Source organism: Vanellus vanellus (genome assembly GCF_965231255.1).
Source record: "Vanellus vanellus genome assembly, chromosome: 3".
NCBI lineage: Eukaryota > Metazoa > Chordata > Aves > Charadriiformes > Charadriidae > Vanellus > Vanellus vanellus.
The window spans coordinates 105,921,587-105,937,155 of NC_138907.1; the positions used below are offsets into that span (position 1 = coordinate 105,921,587).

The window sequence follows — 15,569 nt, forward strand, 5'->3', positions numbered from 1 at the left end:
AAGAACTGCTCAGCCAGAGATTTTTTCATCTTTCAATGAAAAAATAAAAAAGTGAAAACTAAGTTCTGCTCACAGGTGCATATAGAAACTCATTCTCACTTCACTGAGAGTTGTGTATGCAAATGTGAGGGAAAATTCTAACCCTTATTCTATTTTAATACGTTTACCTCCTTTTATCTATGTCCCTTGTGAAAACTATTGCTTCAGTGACCTGATTTCTTACTTTGCTTCTTTTCTCTGATTATAGAGATGACTGTGACTGATAAAGTGGTGGGAATATTTCTTTTTCTTTCTCCTGTGCCCCCTCCTAAGGCCAGGCACAGGGTATAGGACCCCTGAACAAGACATTCCCAGTTGGCAATCTCCAGAGCTAAAGCTACAGTGTGGAATGGTAGCATGCAAAGATGTTTATTTACTACCAGGAAAGAGGATGTCAAAGAAAGAAACAAGCTGTTTCTTCACAAAAATTATTTCTCTTGTTCTTCAGAAAAAAAAATGTCCTCAGGAGCATGCTCCTCTTGAAGCTCCCCATTCACGTAAGGTCACTGTTTTTTCTAGCACAAACTACTATATAAATCAAATGACTATGAAATACCACAAGGCTGAATTTCTTTTGTACTTCAGTCATTACATGGGATTGTTTAATAAACCTAATTTTTCTGCTGCTCTTTTTAATTTATCCCCAAGAAAGATGAAAAGTTTACCTCTGACAAACAGGTATGCACTATATTCGCTCACTCCACCTTTTGTAACCATGCGCAGGGTGTATAAACCTTCATCATCTTTGTTCAGATGGGTAAAGGACAGAGCTGCTTGGCCTTCTCCAAAATACAGCTTCGTCCACTTGGAGTCCTTTATCAGCACATCTGGAAGAGAAGACAAGTCAGACATGTTACTATGCTGGCCAGAACGACCTGTGTCCTAGTGCAGCTCTGTGCTAATCAGGGACACAAACTAACCTTTATACCAGCTTTATTCAGAGTGATGGTGCTTTGATGCTATGAAAACTCTACAGAGTAAGCTGTGTCTCTCTGAATTTATTCCATCAGTGAATTTTAGAGAATATGAAGTCTCAGGCTACCCTATGCAGTGCCAACAACAGAATTCCCATCACTATAGTTTTTAATATACTGTCAGAGAAAAATATTTTCCACATTTGGAAAAAATGACATGAAAAGCTGCCATACCCTGTAATGAATGCAGGATGGAACTTTGTTTCATTTTTGATAAGTTTTGCTACCTGTTCAGGTCAAATGTCAGATTACTTAATTTCTTCCTCCAAGTTTAAAAACCAGATTTCAGTTTAATCTGAGGACTGCTATAAATGTACACTAAATTTAAATCTTTGAGGCATGCCTGTTGAGCAGTGAATAAAATTAAATGAATCTCTCACAGGTGAGAGGTGATGACCCATGATTAATGCAAATTAATCTGATTGCCTAGTGAAACTAGAGCAAAAGAATGAGCAGGATATTTTATGCTAGACAAGGGACTTTCTCATATCACCCTTTTTAATAATTGATTGGATTATTTTTTATTTTTAACTCCTCAAGACTTATTGCATACTAATTTATTGTAATCAATGCAGCAGAACTGTATTTAAAGGAGCTGAATATCTATAAATGTTTATTATTCTATTGCTTAAATACACTTTGAAGCAGACACTTAAACAATTGCAAAGGAATCAGTTTTCCCACCTACAAGCTGAATTGCATAAGAAGGTATAAAAAAATTACACATATTCAGATAATAAAGCAACTGGAAGACACACACCACTAAAATTTACAGCAGTAAATTACATAACCACCTAAGCACACAGTTGTTTTCTGAGAAGCATATAAAGTAAATTCAGTTACTTTCCTTCCCATACTTAATCATGAGATCCTCACCTAGAAAATCTGCGTGTCCCCTTTCTGTCATGCATGTCACAATGGTACTAAGACTTTGTGTAGAGAGACATGAAGTACTTTAAATGAAATCAGAAAATGTCTTCACCTAGAATCTGTAACTAATACTAGAGTTCTGTGGAAAATCTTGAAGAAAAAAAAAAATGAAGTTGAGCGACCAGCACCTCTGAAAAGCAGGTCACTTATTTAGACTCCAAGCTTGAGTGAAATGGTAGACACCCTAGTTTGAATATAGAGAAACTGTAGGCAAGCTTTTATTTTTTATTAAGGCTAGAATCATCCATTTCTGCCTTTTATGTGTACCTGAGACCAGAAACTGTGGAGGCATTCATGTTTGGTAAGAGCAGAAAAACTTGTCTCCTTCACACAAGGCCAAAGACCCACCAGATCCTCTAAGAAAGCAGGAGCTCTCTTTAATGCTGTCTGGATGGATGACTTTCTAGACAAGCCAAGAAGAAGAATAAATTTTGGAGGCCACGAAAACATTCAAAAGTTCTAATAGAGCAGATATTCATGCACCTGCCATCACAATAATATTACAATTACAGGGTCTTACCACTGCACGCAAATTCCCAGTATATTCACGTGTTGTGCTCTGTCACCTCTTCCAGCACTTACCAAGAAACAAACCTGCAGGAGACTAACCCTTGGGGACAGTGTGACTCAAGCCTCACATGCTGTTTTCAGTACATGAGATATTTTTCCTAAAATATTACTCTGCTGAAAAGTCATATAAAGAGCAGGGACTTACTGTATACTGAAGCTTCTTTTCATCATGTATTTTCATTGCTGAAATTTCAGCTAAATTATGCACTCCATGATTTTTCCCTCTGAATTCAATTATTTTATTCTAGATTACAGTATAAATGGCTGCAGAATGCTGGTACCTATACCTTTATAATATTTATATTACAGTAGAGTTCAATAACAGAAAGGTCCTGTTACCAGCCAAACTCATATCCACACTCAATACACATTCATAAAGTATTATTTTTATGTAGTTCTTCCAGTATCTTAAATTGTTCTAAGTGGACCATGAATTATAGACATCGTGTTCATGTTTGTCAAATCCCAAACCATTTCAGAGGATTTGATTCAATTTACTTATATGCCCCTAGGAGTCTAGTAGACATCCTCAATAAGGTTCACTCACGTGAAGCTTATTAATGCTGGATAAACACATATTCCTCTTGTGTATAATTATTAGAAGCAAATCATATGTATCCATCTCAGGGCTTTAGTTGTTATTATTTGATTAACACAAACTGAAAAATTTTAGGAAAAACACAGTTTGTCTTTATGCAAGAGTAAAATTAACTATTACTTCTTGAAAAAAAACCAAAACTTCTAAAGCACATGATGTTGAACGAATTATTATTCTTCTCATTGTTTACATTTATGCATTGCCTCCAGCTTTCAAGAGACTGAACACAGGGAGTTGTAGCACATAGCAAAGTTTCATAGTGCATGAATTCCTGTTATGTTTGGGAACAAGTTCTTCCAGTTGATTTACCTGTACACCTCTTGGAAATACTGTGACCCATGTATATGCAATGAAAGACAAATCTAAGCTTATTCGTATCTCCCTATTTCTCGCAATGTAAGTAGGTTAATGGGATGAAGGCCTTTCTGACTCACTAACAAACACCTGTTGGCTTCAAAGAGACCAAGTTTTCATCTCAGGTTTTCAAAAGGATGGTAAAATAAGTCAAATAAGGGGGGGGGGGGGGGGGGGGGGGGGGGGGGGGAAGAGCATAATATTGTTACATATCAAGAGAGAATTATCTTGGCATCATGAAAGGTTAAACTGAAAGGGACGTAGGCTTTTGTTCAGCTATCCATAGCGCAAGAACAATTCATGTTGGATGAAAAGTGGAACAATATGGGGCAGTCCTTGAAAATTAACAGTTCCTTATGGCTGCAGTTCCAAACCCAAAATTTCAGAGGTTTGGCACCTCAAGAAACCAGGCCCAGTAGGACACAAAGTAAAGGTACCATTGAAACTGATGGCTCACCTCAAAGTGACATGAGCAATTATTTATAGTGATTACAAATCCCTATACACTTCAGTGGGAACAGAATCTGGATTCAAGGATGAACCTTAGATTTTAGGTTATTCACCAAACAAAAAAGCTATTTTTGTTTTAGTAACATCTAATAGTTCCATCACAATGAAGTATCCACAATGACAGACAAGGAATAAAACAGTAAGTTGCAGCCCGTTCTCTAAAGGATCAGATGTGAATCTATGTAAAAGTGTGATGTACATGAAACAAAAGGCACAACTAACAGCAATAAAAGACTTCTGATTTTCCTAATCTTGAATTTTCTTGACTGACTTCTTAACATTACTGTCTCTTTTTCATTTATGCACCACATTTTGTCAGCTATGAAAATTTCTACCAGCTTGTCTGGGACTAGTCCAAACATCAATCATGAGAGTCTGCCATTATTAAATGTCGTTCCTTGGAGAAAGGTCTGACCATTCACAAGAAACCAAGGCTTTCCTTAAATCCTTAGGCAGAATATTTACTTTAGAATCCTACGCAGACCTTGTGGTTGGTGAAAGGTGGTGAGTTAAATACCTACAATAGCCTGCCATCTGTTAAACTTTAAGTAGTTATTTTTACGTTTCAAGACATTTTTTTTGTGGAATGAACAAACTCTATTCATGCAGAGCTTGTGTATTATCCACCAGAGTGTATGATATGCTTCAGTGATGTTATTTTCTGTACTTCCAGTTAAGACCACTTCACTTAGAATAGCATAGTTTTTCACTGACAAAAGAGGCAAGGAAAGCAACCTACCAACATGACACTTACACAGCAGAGCAAAAGCATATGTTTCAGGCCTGGCTCCTACGAGTATTTCTGAACCATATATTAAATTGATTTAAATAAAATAATTTACAATGAATAATAGAACAAGATGGAAATGGATGCCCACACCTCAGTGCTTCTAACTTTAATTTACTGCTCTGTGAGTACCCTTCAGCTCAGCAGTCACAGCAATCAATTATAAAACACTGTCAAACCTAGGAAGGGATTTTGGATCTCCACCTAATCAGTAAATGTTCTAACTATTGTGTTATTAGATAATATGAGATTGCCTCCTGTTACTATAAATGTGTGCTCAAGAAAAGGTTGAACAAGCCATTTAATTGAAAGGGAATGCAGGTCTATAAATTCTAACTGGAGATATTTGTTTGCTCTACTCCAAATTTAATTCTGAGAATCTCACGTTCTAAGCTTGATCTCTCTCTTCAGTGTTTCCTGCAGCATTTTCCAGGTAGCTTCTATTCAATGTACTAACTTACCATCTCTATACCACTCAGCACGAGGTCTCAGTCTTTTCAGGTCTGGGGTGATCAACATAGAACACTTCAGGGTCAGTGTTTCACCTTCGGTTGCAAAGGTGACTCCAAACTTCTCCAGAAACTGGACATCAATATGGGTGAAGCAAACATCATACGACAGGGGCACTATGCATGAGAAAATGAAAACATTCTTGAGTACAAGTAAATTGTTCGTGGCACAGTCAGATTACTGTCTGATCTGAACAGGAGATAGAGCTCTGTTATACTGTATGCTGATCTAGAAATGCAACTGGGAAAACAAAAGCATCTGGACCACTCCTATTGTAACTGAATGCTTAGAAAGCAAAGCCAGTAGAAGCAAGCTGTATCCAATTTTCTCATCTGTAAAACATTACTCTGATAGGAGTACATAAAATATCTAAGGAAAAAGAAAAAAAATGCTTACAGTGGAAGGGCATTATCCCAGCTGGGTGAGGCTCTTCATCCTCTCTGAACCCTACAAATAAACATACAATAAACATTCAATGGCATGAGTGTGATATTTATTTCTTATTTTAAACATGAAGTAGGACTTACTTCGCACAATCACAGCACAATTAGTTGATGCCTGCCCATGGACATTTGTTGCAACTGCTGAATAGGTAGCAGAATCATCAAAATCAGCTCTGAAAAGGGGAAGGAGGAAAAAAGATGATTCTACACAAATACAAACTCTCTTAACGATTGACATTACAAACTAAGCTACGTCAACCCCAAGGAAAATGTATAAAGCTCTTTGCTGGTGTCACACAGTGCAAAACGTTAATGAAAGACAATCAGAAAACTGGTACTGTTTTTTACTGCAGTTTTATCACAGCTTAGTGTGCAGGCTGCATTAACTTGAGAAGACTGGAAATGACCTTTAGAGAATGATCAAAAGGAGATAGGTGGAGGATGCCAGTCTGGCTATTCCCTTCCCACATGTAACCTTCTTCCTTAATCTGTCTTGCCCTTCTGCCACATATTTTAAGAGACATGGAAGAAAAGTACATGTGATGCTTGCAGAAATTCCTCCTTCTATGGCTATTCCCAGCAGGCAGATACTGGCATTTTTTTGCCTCTCTCATATCTCTTAGGCAGTCCAGGGGAAATGATACAAACCCAGGGAAACTGTCTGAAATCATTTATGGGCATAAATGTTTTGGGTTGATATATTTTTCAGTGAGAAAAGGTATTTATTATGCAAGGACAATATAATGAAAAATAAAGCAAGAAATAGTTACTTCATGTATTTACTACATACTTCCTTAAAGAAAAAGCTACATTAGCAGATACAATGACCAGATGTTAAGATATAGGTACAAGCTTTGATGTCCCAGTCGTTTTCTTATTTAAAATAGGGTCAGTCGGGAGAAGAACTACTGACATAAAATTGAAGTAAAGGGACGGAAACAAAACTATGTGCAAATATGTATTTTTGGTGTAATTACTCAAATTTACAGTTGAAATAAGCTTATTTGTTATGTTCCTAATAAATATAAATATAAGTGACTACTGACTAGAAAAAGTTTAAAATATTTTGGACTAGTTTTTGGTAAAATGTAGATTTGGGTAGAACTAGATTTCCTCAATTTTGCTGGAAGAACTTAGTCTGGATGAAGAAACAATTTTGAAAAATGTAGACTATTTAATTTTTATATATTTAATTAACAATTTAATTGGGAAAAAAAAATCAGCATTTGTTTCTGCTTTGTTTTCAGAAACATACTAAATACTCTAATATGAAATAAAATATTTTGGTTTTGAATGAAAAAAAACTTTTTATTTGGTCCAATTCAATATTTTTTCTTGAACTTTTCATTAGTCAAGTATTTTATAATACGTCTGTCAAACAAAATTGTTGATTCTTTTTATTTCTTGGAATTTCATAGAATCATAGAACCCTCTAGGTTGGAAGGACCTTTAAGATCATTGAGCCCAACCATTTCTATTAGGGTAAGCCATCAGCTGATCATAGTACTCTCTGAAACACACACAATTAAATCCTGCTTCTGTGTAGTTCCTTTAGTAATGCATTTAATGGAGGGCATCTGCAATTTCCAGTTATGAGATACGACATTCTGCATATACGCACTTAGTTTCCTCTCAGAAGAACAAATTTGTATCTTCTTGGCAACTGCCAGATGAAAGGGATGAAATTCTGGTTGCACTTGTCTTCTAAGAGGTCATATATCCCAGGTGTGAGAGAAGAAATAATATGTAAAAGTGTTTGATGTAAATTGTATAAGAGGATGCCAATTTGGGGGTATGTAGCACCTGTGACAGGCACATCAGACACCTATTTTTCAGCTCTTGCATATAATCTGGACAGTGTCAAATCACAAAAATGATACTATCTGCACTGTGATGTCTAAAACACAACTTGATGAAAGCTCTATTAAATTGAGATTTATCTCTCTAAACATACAGGACTAACAGCTCCTCCTGGAGGCTAATCTTCAGCCACACATTTCACAAAACAAAGAGGTAAAATACAAAGTTTTTCGTACAATTAATTATCAAAGCCAGAGGGGTAAATCCTAAGATTAGGCTTCTTAACCAAAAAGCCCTTGAGCACCCTACTACAGTCTGGACAGGAAAAATAAGTCTGAAAAACAATCTAAAAGAATTGAAATACTAGGCTGAATATTATTCTTTGTTTTGTTTTCAGGAAGGATTTAAAAAAACGCCAATACCTGTTCACAGATCTATATAAAGCTTAACTGATTTTGGACGTGCCTGAAAGCTGTCAGACTTGGTGACAGTTCTTTGCACTAACTTCTTAAAAACAAGGACTTTTTACTATCCCAGTTTTACACTATTTAACATTTTGGTGATAAAATGCCAAAAGCAAGGTAAAACTGCAGTAAAACTGCAGACTTCTTTCCTAAGTCATGTTATAATATCTCTATACTGAAATGCATATAATTCAGACATTTCTCACAGCCCAGTATAGTGTCTTGCAGTAATGAAACAAGCTAAGATCAAATGAGGCATCTCAAAAATTTCTTACAAGAAGCAGCATTGCAGAACTGACTGTGCTGGAACCGTAAGGTATTCCCGTCACTCTGCACTACATCCCTACTTTAAGGAGGTATATAGAGTATACAGGAAACAGAACATAGTACACATTATATTTAATAACATATATTAAGTATTAATAAATTAAACAGTGTTAGGTAACATCCTCAGAAACTGGATCTTGATCACCCTAGTGCTGATGTGTTAGAACAGCCCTTGGCATGCCTTGGTGTGTGCCAGCTCGCCAAAAGGATTCCCAGACACAGGTCAGGAGATAGCAAGGGTCCATCCCCAGAAAATAATCTGGGCTTAGCTGCCCTGCCCTGAAGGACAAGACCATTAGTCGATCCCATGCCAGGAGGCCACTGTGGCAGCTGATGTGTTTAATTTACTATGGCAAGCAGATTTCAGAAGTGCAATTCCTAGCCACTAGTGGCAGGTATATGACAGACCCTCCAGGAGGATGGTGCACACTTACATCTGACAGGACACGTGCTGAGGGAGACATGCTGCAATTGCTGATGAGTGCTGATCCACCCCTGGGCTTGACACAATTTAGGCAGATTACAGCACCCATATCATAACCGAGTGATGAATCCTACCTCACCATTGATGTGTTAGGCTGTTCCCTCACGTAAGCAAAGAATTACTTCAGGATGTTTCGCTTCTGTCAAATCCAACTTAACTGCTCTTTAACATTTTGTTGTTGTTAAAGAGCATTGACAAGGATAAAACAACAGTATAACTTAACTGAGGTTAACTCTGATTATCACTTTAAAATAGTCACCATCTGCTATCAGTGTTGGCTTCATTTTCCATCAAAACAACAGATAGAACAGTCAATAGGAATTCATTTCTGTAAGAATTACACAGGATTCAGGATCTAAAGAGTGATTTAGCATTAACCACAAGGTGGTGAAAAATAATCCAGACATTATAGAAGCATGTATTCTGAACAAAAGGGAGGCTCCAGTCTGTGCGTGACCAGTCAAAGCATCAGAAATTTAGGGGTGTAAGAACTGCAAAGTCATCTCCCTACAATGAAGAAACAGAATGGCAGACACCCGATTAACTTTCCAGATGGATATGTATCCGCACTCTTCTCATCCCCATAGCCTTGCTCTCTCATAAACAGCAAAATACATCTCTTGATGAGATTTTCCTCTTTGGGAGGGTCTCCAAGGTAGACAAAACAGAATACGATTCTAAAAGTCTCTAGAACAGACAGGAAATTCACAAACAGGTTGTTTCTTTAACCCCAAAACTTCAATGTCTGAAAGCAACTGTTTGACAGAAGATAGTAAGGATTAATTTTCTCAGGAAGAGCAAAAGAAGTTACTGACGAAATGACTGACCACACTCTTACATCATCCTTTGGTTTTAAGCAGAGAAACAAAGTACTTACAGTTATTATGAACATAGAGGTAGTACTTCCTCAGTCAAGCCACTTTCAGCTATTTAAAAGGCCCTAACAACTCTGTCCATTTTCTGGAAGTCACTGCTTTGAAAGCATTTTACAGTTCCGTGCTATGATTTCTAACCTGACCCTCCAGGAGATAAATCAAACCAGCTTCAGTAGCCAAGTACTCAATGGACTGCCTTCAAATCTGGTATTGGAAGTGTACGGGGTTAGATGGTAAGAGCTACAGAGCACGTTTGTTTAATACCTACTTTGAAGAAAGTTGGGCAGGATGGTAAGTCACATAAGGTCCTGAGTCTCCTTTTGTACCAGGTAATACTGAGACTGAGGATTATCCTGGAAACTACCTACTTCCCTGTATGCTAAAAAGCCTTGATTTCCTAAATTGCCCTTTAAAGTGCATGGAGTCAAGACTTCAAGTATTTGAAGTATCCGGGAGGCAAGGTGTGGTCTCTCCAACAGTTATTCTTGCATCATGATGGAGAGCGTGTTTTCCAACCTTTACAAAGGTCAGATAAAATATGCATAGAGTACATTTAGATAGCATGTAGAGTGAGTGCAGAGCTGTATCTGTCCCAAGGTAGTAATACTTCTTGTGAAAATTAAATTGCCCTGAATCCACATGAGGTTCTGAAGTGCTAATGTTTGTGCGGGGAATATTCCCCAGGCAGATACATCTGCTTAAAATGCATATATTCAGCCATCTGCCTAGTGTAGATTTAAACACAGGAGTTAAGAGTGAAATAACATTTTTGCCTGAATTGGAACACAATTCAGTGCATGTCAAAAACAGGAAGCAGAACGTAGTAAATTACACAAGTTAAAATTGCCTCTTTTGAATTCAAATGACATGATTTTCAGTGTTATTGCTATATGACACGAAAACGTGGAAGTACTCTCCGGGATTTCCATCTCATGTGATGATTCTCCAGTCAGACTGAATCTGACTGATCCTTTTTGTTAGTTTGGGATTTGTTTTCTACGAAGAGGGGACCTCTGTCATGCAGCAGCCACTTCCTCAGGCTCCCAGTGACTGCAGCGTATGGGGGACAGAAGCTGGCAGGCCCGAAGATCACAGACCATTTCATTTGGGGAGATGCTGTTTGCATTTCAGCAAGGAAAAAAGAGCAGAAGTACACCATACGTGCTGCCTACACGCTCAATGGTACCTGCGAAACGCTGGGAGCTGCAGTTTATCACCCCATCAACCCTCTACAGCTCCAAGGCTCTGCCAGAGGACTGCCTGTGCCGCAGTGCCTCCGGTCTGCCCAGCTTCCACCTGCAGCGGCAGAAAGGGCAGGCCGCGCTCTCCTTCTCTCCCGATTAAATCACCTCTTGTGCCTAATCAAACTAAAATAGCGCTGTCCTGGCTGCACAGTGTCATTTGTTAAATGAGAATAGTGAGAAAAGAAGGTTCGTTCAATTTTTTAAGCTTTATTTTTTTTCCCCGAGCGCCGGTGGTGGTGCTGAGGAGGCCGCTGAGGGGGCCAGCCCTGCCGGCCGGCAGCAGGGCGCACACTGCACTCTGCTGGATCTGCCACACATTTTTGCTGATGCGACCGCAAACCTTTTCTGCTGCTATTACAAATGCTTCTTAAGAAACGACTTAAAGAAACAGGAGAGGGCCTGAATAATAAAAGGCAAATTAATGACAAACTTCGAGCCTTATATAGGCGAGACCGTGCAGCCCCATCACACTGATGGAGCTCTGGAAAATCAACCTTCCTTCCCTGCTCCTTCCACTATCCAGCCCCCATTATGTCCCCTGGCTGAGTCGGGGTCGGAAGCACCCTCTGTCACCAGAATACTGCCGACCCCTCCATGCCGCAGCCAACCTATCAGGAAATGTAATATAGTCATGCACAGTCGCATAAAGCTAAGTGATTTATCTAAGGAGGCATCACAGTAAACAAACAAACAAAACACCCACCCAAAATCTGTTGCTAAACAAGTAGCAGCAACTAAGAAATTCAAAATGTTATTTTTAATTACTAAGATACACACTAAAGCAGAAAATATTTTGCAGCTAGGCTATAAAGCAACAAGGCACCCTCATCTTGACTACCTCTGATATAGGAATCTTTTCTTGTGTTATGTGACTATCCATAGTTGAATTAGGTGGGATAAAGAAATACATTTCAAACAAACCCTCACATTCTCAGACATGTATCAATCACTTCAACTACCGGCATCTTTCCCTCAGAGGATTCCTTACAGTCTCCTCTGAATCATCTATCAGAAGTGAAATGAAAGATGAGATGAGATGAGATGAGATGAACCACTACCCCAGCACAGGCTGGCAATGTCTCTTCTCCTATAATTATGAGATGTGTAAAAAATGTAATGAAATTCCAAACCCCTTTTCTTTACAGCTCAAGGGAGACCTTGAGCTCAAGCTCCCAACTGAAGAAGCCTAAAGGGAGAAAGAAAGCGGCGCTATACGATAACGATAGCACTGAATGCATGCAGAAAATGTGGTAAATTGAACACAGAGCATCATGAAAATCTGAGGAAGAGAAATGAAAATGATCTGGTTACTGTATAGTCTTATGGTCCCTGGAAGACAGCAAACAGTGGTGGATGAAATTGTGTCCAGTTACTACTTTAAGATGACAAGGTGACGTTCTGGTTTTGGTGCCTCAAGAATTTTTCCACTGGGATCAAGGAATACTCACAGGAATAAATATCACACTTGCATTAGAAGGAAAAGTTCACTCCCCAAGCTTCACTGAAGTGCTAGAAAGGTAGCCAAGAAATGCCAAGGCTGTTCTGAGCGGCTGCAGATCAGATGACATGCAGCTCAGCAGTTTGGTATGAACAGCTGAGAAGAGCACAGAAGTGGATAGGTAGAAAATCCCAATGGTTCTACTTCTCAGAAAAGAAAATAATACTCCAAATATATGTGCACAAAGATATGTATGGAAGATCCAGAGTTAATTGATACATGTTTGTATAAAAACATTAATAATATGTGTATTTTAACCACCACCTATACATCCTTTGTTTTCAATACAAGAAACTCTTAGTAGTAGTAATGCATTATCAAAACATTATTCCATTTCCTGCATGGTGATTTTCTGTCTTTTGGGACAGAAAATATGGCTGATGGTTAAGTTTTGAAATGAAATAGATTAGTAATAAAAAAAATAAATTTAAAGTTATAAATTTTAATCTCATAAACTATATAAATCTGTGGTAAATAAATCATAACTCTTGCTCTACAATCCCCCGATATTCTTTTAAGTGGAGAAGGGAAACTTGTGAGAGAGCAGCCAGGCATCTTTAGGTGGCAAAAAGACCACAGTGCCAGACAGAATGAAAAAGAAACGGAGCAACAGTCTCTGAAGATAGCAGCTTGGTTGAACATAAGGGAGTCTACATGAACACGTACAGGTCTGGGACTAGTAAACAGTGGGTGATGGTGGGTAGGTGTGGGAACCTGAGTGGGTGCCAATAAATGATTCTGTGGTATGTCTGAATAAATATGGCTGGGTCTGAACACTCCCAAACCCAATTGTGGATGGTGTCTACATGACTGATAAACAGCACACAAAAGAGAAAAAAAAAACCACCAAGGGGATGTAAGTCATTAGTACCCTTCAGCCTGATGGTTACAGATGCTCAGAAAGCAGCATCAACACTGATTCTCATTTCTTCAAAAAGCCATTTACTCCCAAAATGTCGCAAAAGGAAACTGTGTACTGCATATCCAGCATCTGGACTCACCAAGCAGCTGCTTATGGACACTAACCAAGGGAAATAAACACAGTCATAGTCATTCACTGGCAGGAAGTCACCAAAGTTTCATCTCCTGACTGTCACTCATACATATCCAGACAAAGGAGAGTGTTTTCCATTTTCCCTGCTGCAAGGGGGAGTATTGCAAGAGAACAACCTGTTTTTATCTTTTAACTTCCTGCTCCTATCTCCAAAAGTAATGTTGGTGGGAAGAAACAGCTGTGTTGAGACATATCACAGATACAGACAGCAGTCAGCAAGTTATCCATGGGCCTGGGGATAGAGACTATGAGTATCTTAGAAGTACTCGTAAGTACTGCTGCTCCTTGAGAAGCATCCCTTAAGAAGCAACGACATAATGATTCTTGCTGCCAGATTCTGTACAGGGATATGTTTCTCCCATCCTGAGCTATGAAAAGCTGAACAGTTGGGCTGGACTTTACTGCAGGATGACAAAAGCAAGTAGTCCTTCCCAAAAGCAGAAGGAATGATGCACTTATTTTCTGTACTAATGCCATAAAGCTATACTCAGAGCTGCTTCCACTGCTGACAGATGGACACAGGGTAGAAGATGAAACGTTTGGCTAGCGAAGTGTTAGCCACAAATATTACAGCTGTTTCAGCACAGCTGATGCTCATGTTCTGGAGATAGTAAAAGGCGGGTTTTGTGTCTCTGCTCTAGATATTAATTTTCTTTTTAAAGACCATAGTCATGTCCTCATTTATCTTTGGGGTTTTATATTTTTTAAAAAAGCTTGTACCAAGTCACATGTAACATGCAATATTTCAATTGTTTAGGACAGTATGGGATTAGTTTTGGGAAACTGTTCTACCCAGGCATTTTCAATACCACAAGGTTAACATCATTTTGAAAAATAAAATTAATTAAATTAGAATATTTAAAAAAAAAAATACAGAATCACAGAATCACAGAATTATCAGAGTTGGAAGGGACCTCTAGAGATCATCTAGTCCAACTCCCCTGCCAAAGCAGGATTGCCAGAGCACATTACTCAGGACTGCATCCAGGCGGGTCTTGAAAATCTCCAGGGAAGGGGACTCCACAGCCTCCCTGGGCAGCCTGTGCCAGTGCTCTGTCACCCTCACCGTAAAGAACTGTTTCCGTGTATTTGAACAGAACTTCCTGTGTTCTAACTTGTGCCCATTGCCCCTCATCCTGTCACTGGGAACCATTGAAAAGAGCCTGGCTCCATCCTCCTTCAACCCACCCTTTAGATACTTGTATGCCATAATATGGTCTCCCCTCAGCCTTCTCTTCTCCAGGCTAAAGAGTCCCAGCTCTCTCAGCCTTTCCTCATAAGGCAGATGCTCCAAGCCCTTAATCATCTTAGTTGCCCTTCGCTGGACTCGCTCCAGCAGTTCCCTGTCCCTCTTGAACTGGGGAGCCCAAAACTGGACACAGTATTCCAGTTGTGGCCTCACCAGTGCCAGTTCCTTACTTTTTGGAACACAAAAAAAGTGAGATCAAAAAGTAAACAGAACCTAAAATATAATAAAACAAATACTGGCAATTGGGCATCCATGCCCTGATCAGCTAAATCTTTGTTTACCTTAAAGAGCTTCATCACAGCAAGAACATAACATACACAATTTTCCACTTTGAATGCTGAGGAGATATAATTCTAATAAAAAAGAAACCACCATTCTTTATGCTACTTACCTCTTCTTTTCTGTCTTCTTGGAGATTGCTGGAGTTAGATAATAGAAATATCTAATTTTTAATTTCATTTTAACAATCTAATATGCAGCCACTTAGTGAACTTTCTCTAGCCTAAATGTGAGTACCAACAGAGAATTATGCTGAATTTAACGACTCTCTTGCAGCCTTCGTGTAAATTTTTAATTGTATTTGATATAAAATACTTGCTGTAGAGTATAAAAAACTGTTGTATTCCCCAAAACAATCTACCTGTTTATATGCAACACATGTACTCCATATTTGCTTTCAATTCTATACTTTGTTGGATCACTTGCGGGGGTAATCAATTCCTCGTTTTTGTACCTGACAAACAAGAAAAAATTAATTCATTAATATCAGCTAATGCAGTGAATAGTAATGTTTTAGATTTTTACATCCAGATATCATTTACTATCATCTGAGCTCTTTCTATAAATCTTCTCTACCTGT

General features: G+C 38.5%; 1 protein-coding gene across 1 annotated transcript in view; it reads right to left on the reverse strand.

The window, feature by feature from the left end:
* Positions 1-15,569, reverse strand: part of MYOM2 (myomesin 2) — an 80,370-nt gene that overhangs the window by 52,535 nt on the left and 12,266 nt on the right. Inside the window, exons 7-11 of the mRNA XM_082481805.1 lie at positions 15,351-15,443; positions 5,800-5,888; positions 5,669-5,719; positions 5,224-5,388; positions 705-866 (exon numbers count right to left, since the gene is read on the reverse strand). Of these exons, the coding sequence (XP_082337931.1) occupies positions 705-866; positions 5,224-5,388; positions 5,669-5,719; positions 5,800-5,888; positions 15,351-15,443 (560 nt within the window). The remainder of the gene's footprint in view (positions 1-704; positions 867-5,223; positions 5,389-5,668; positions 5,720-5,799; positions 5,889-15,350; positions 15,444-15,569) is intronic.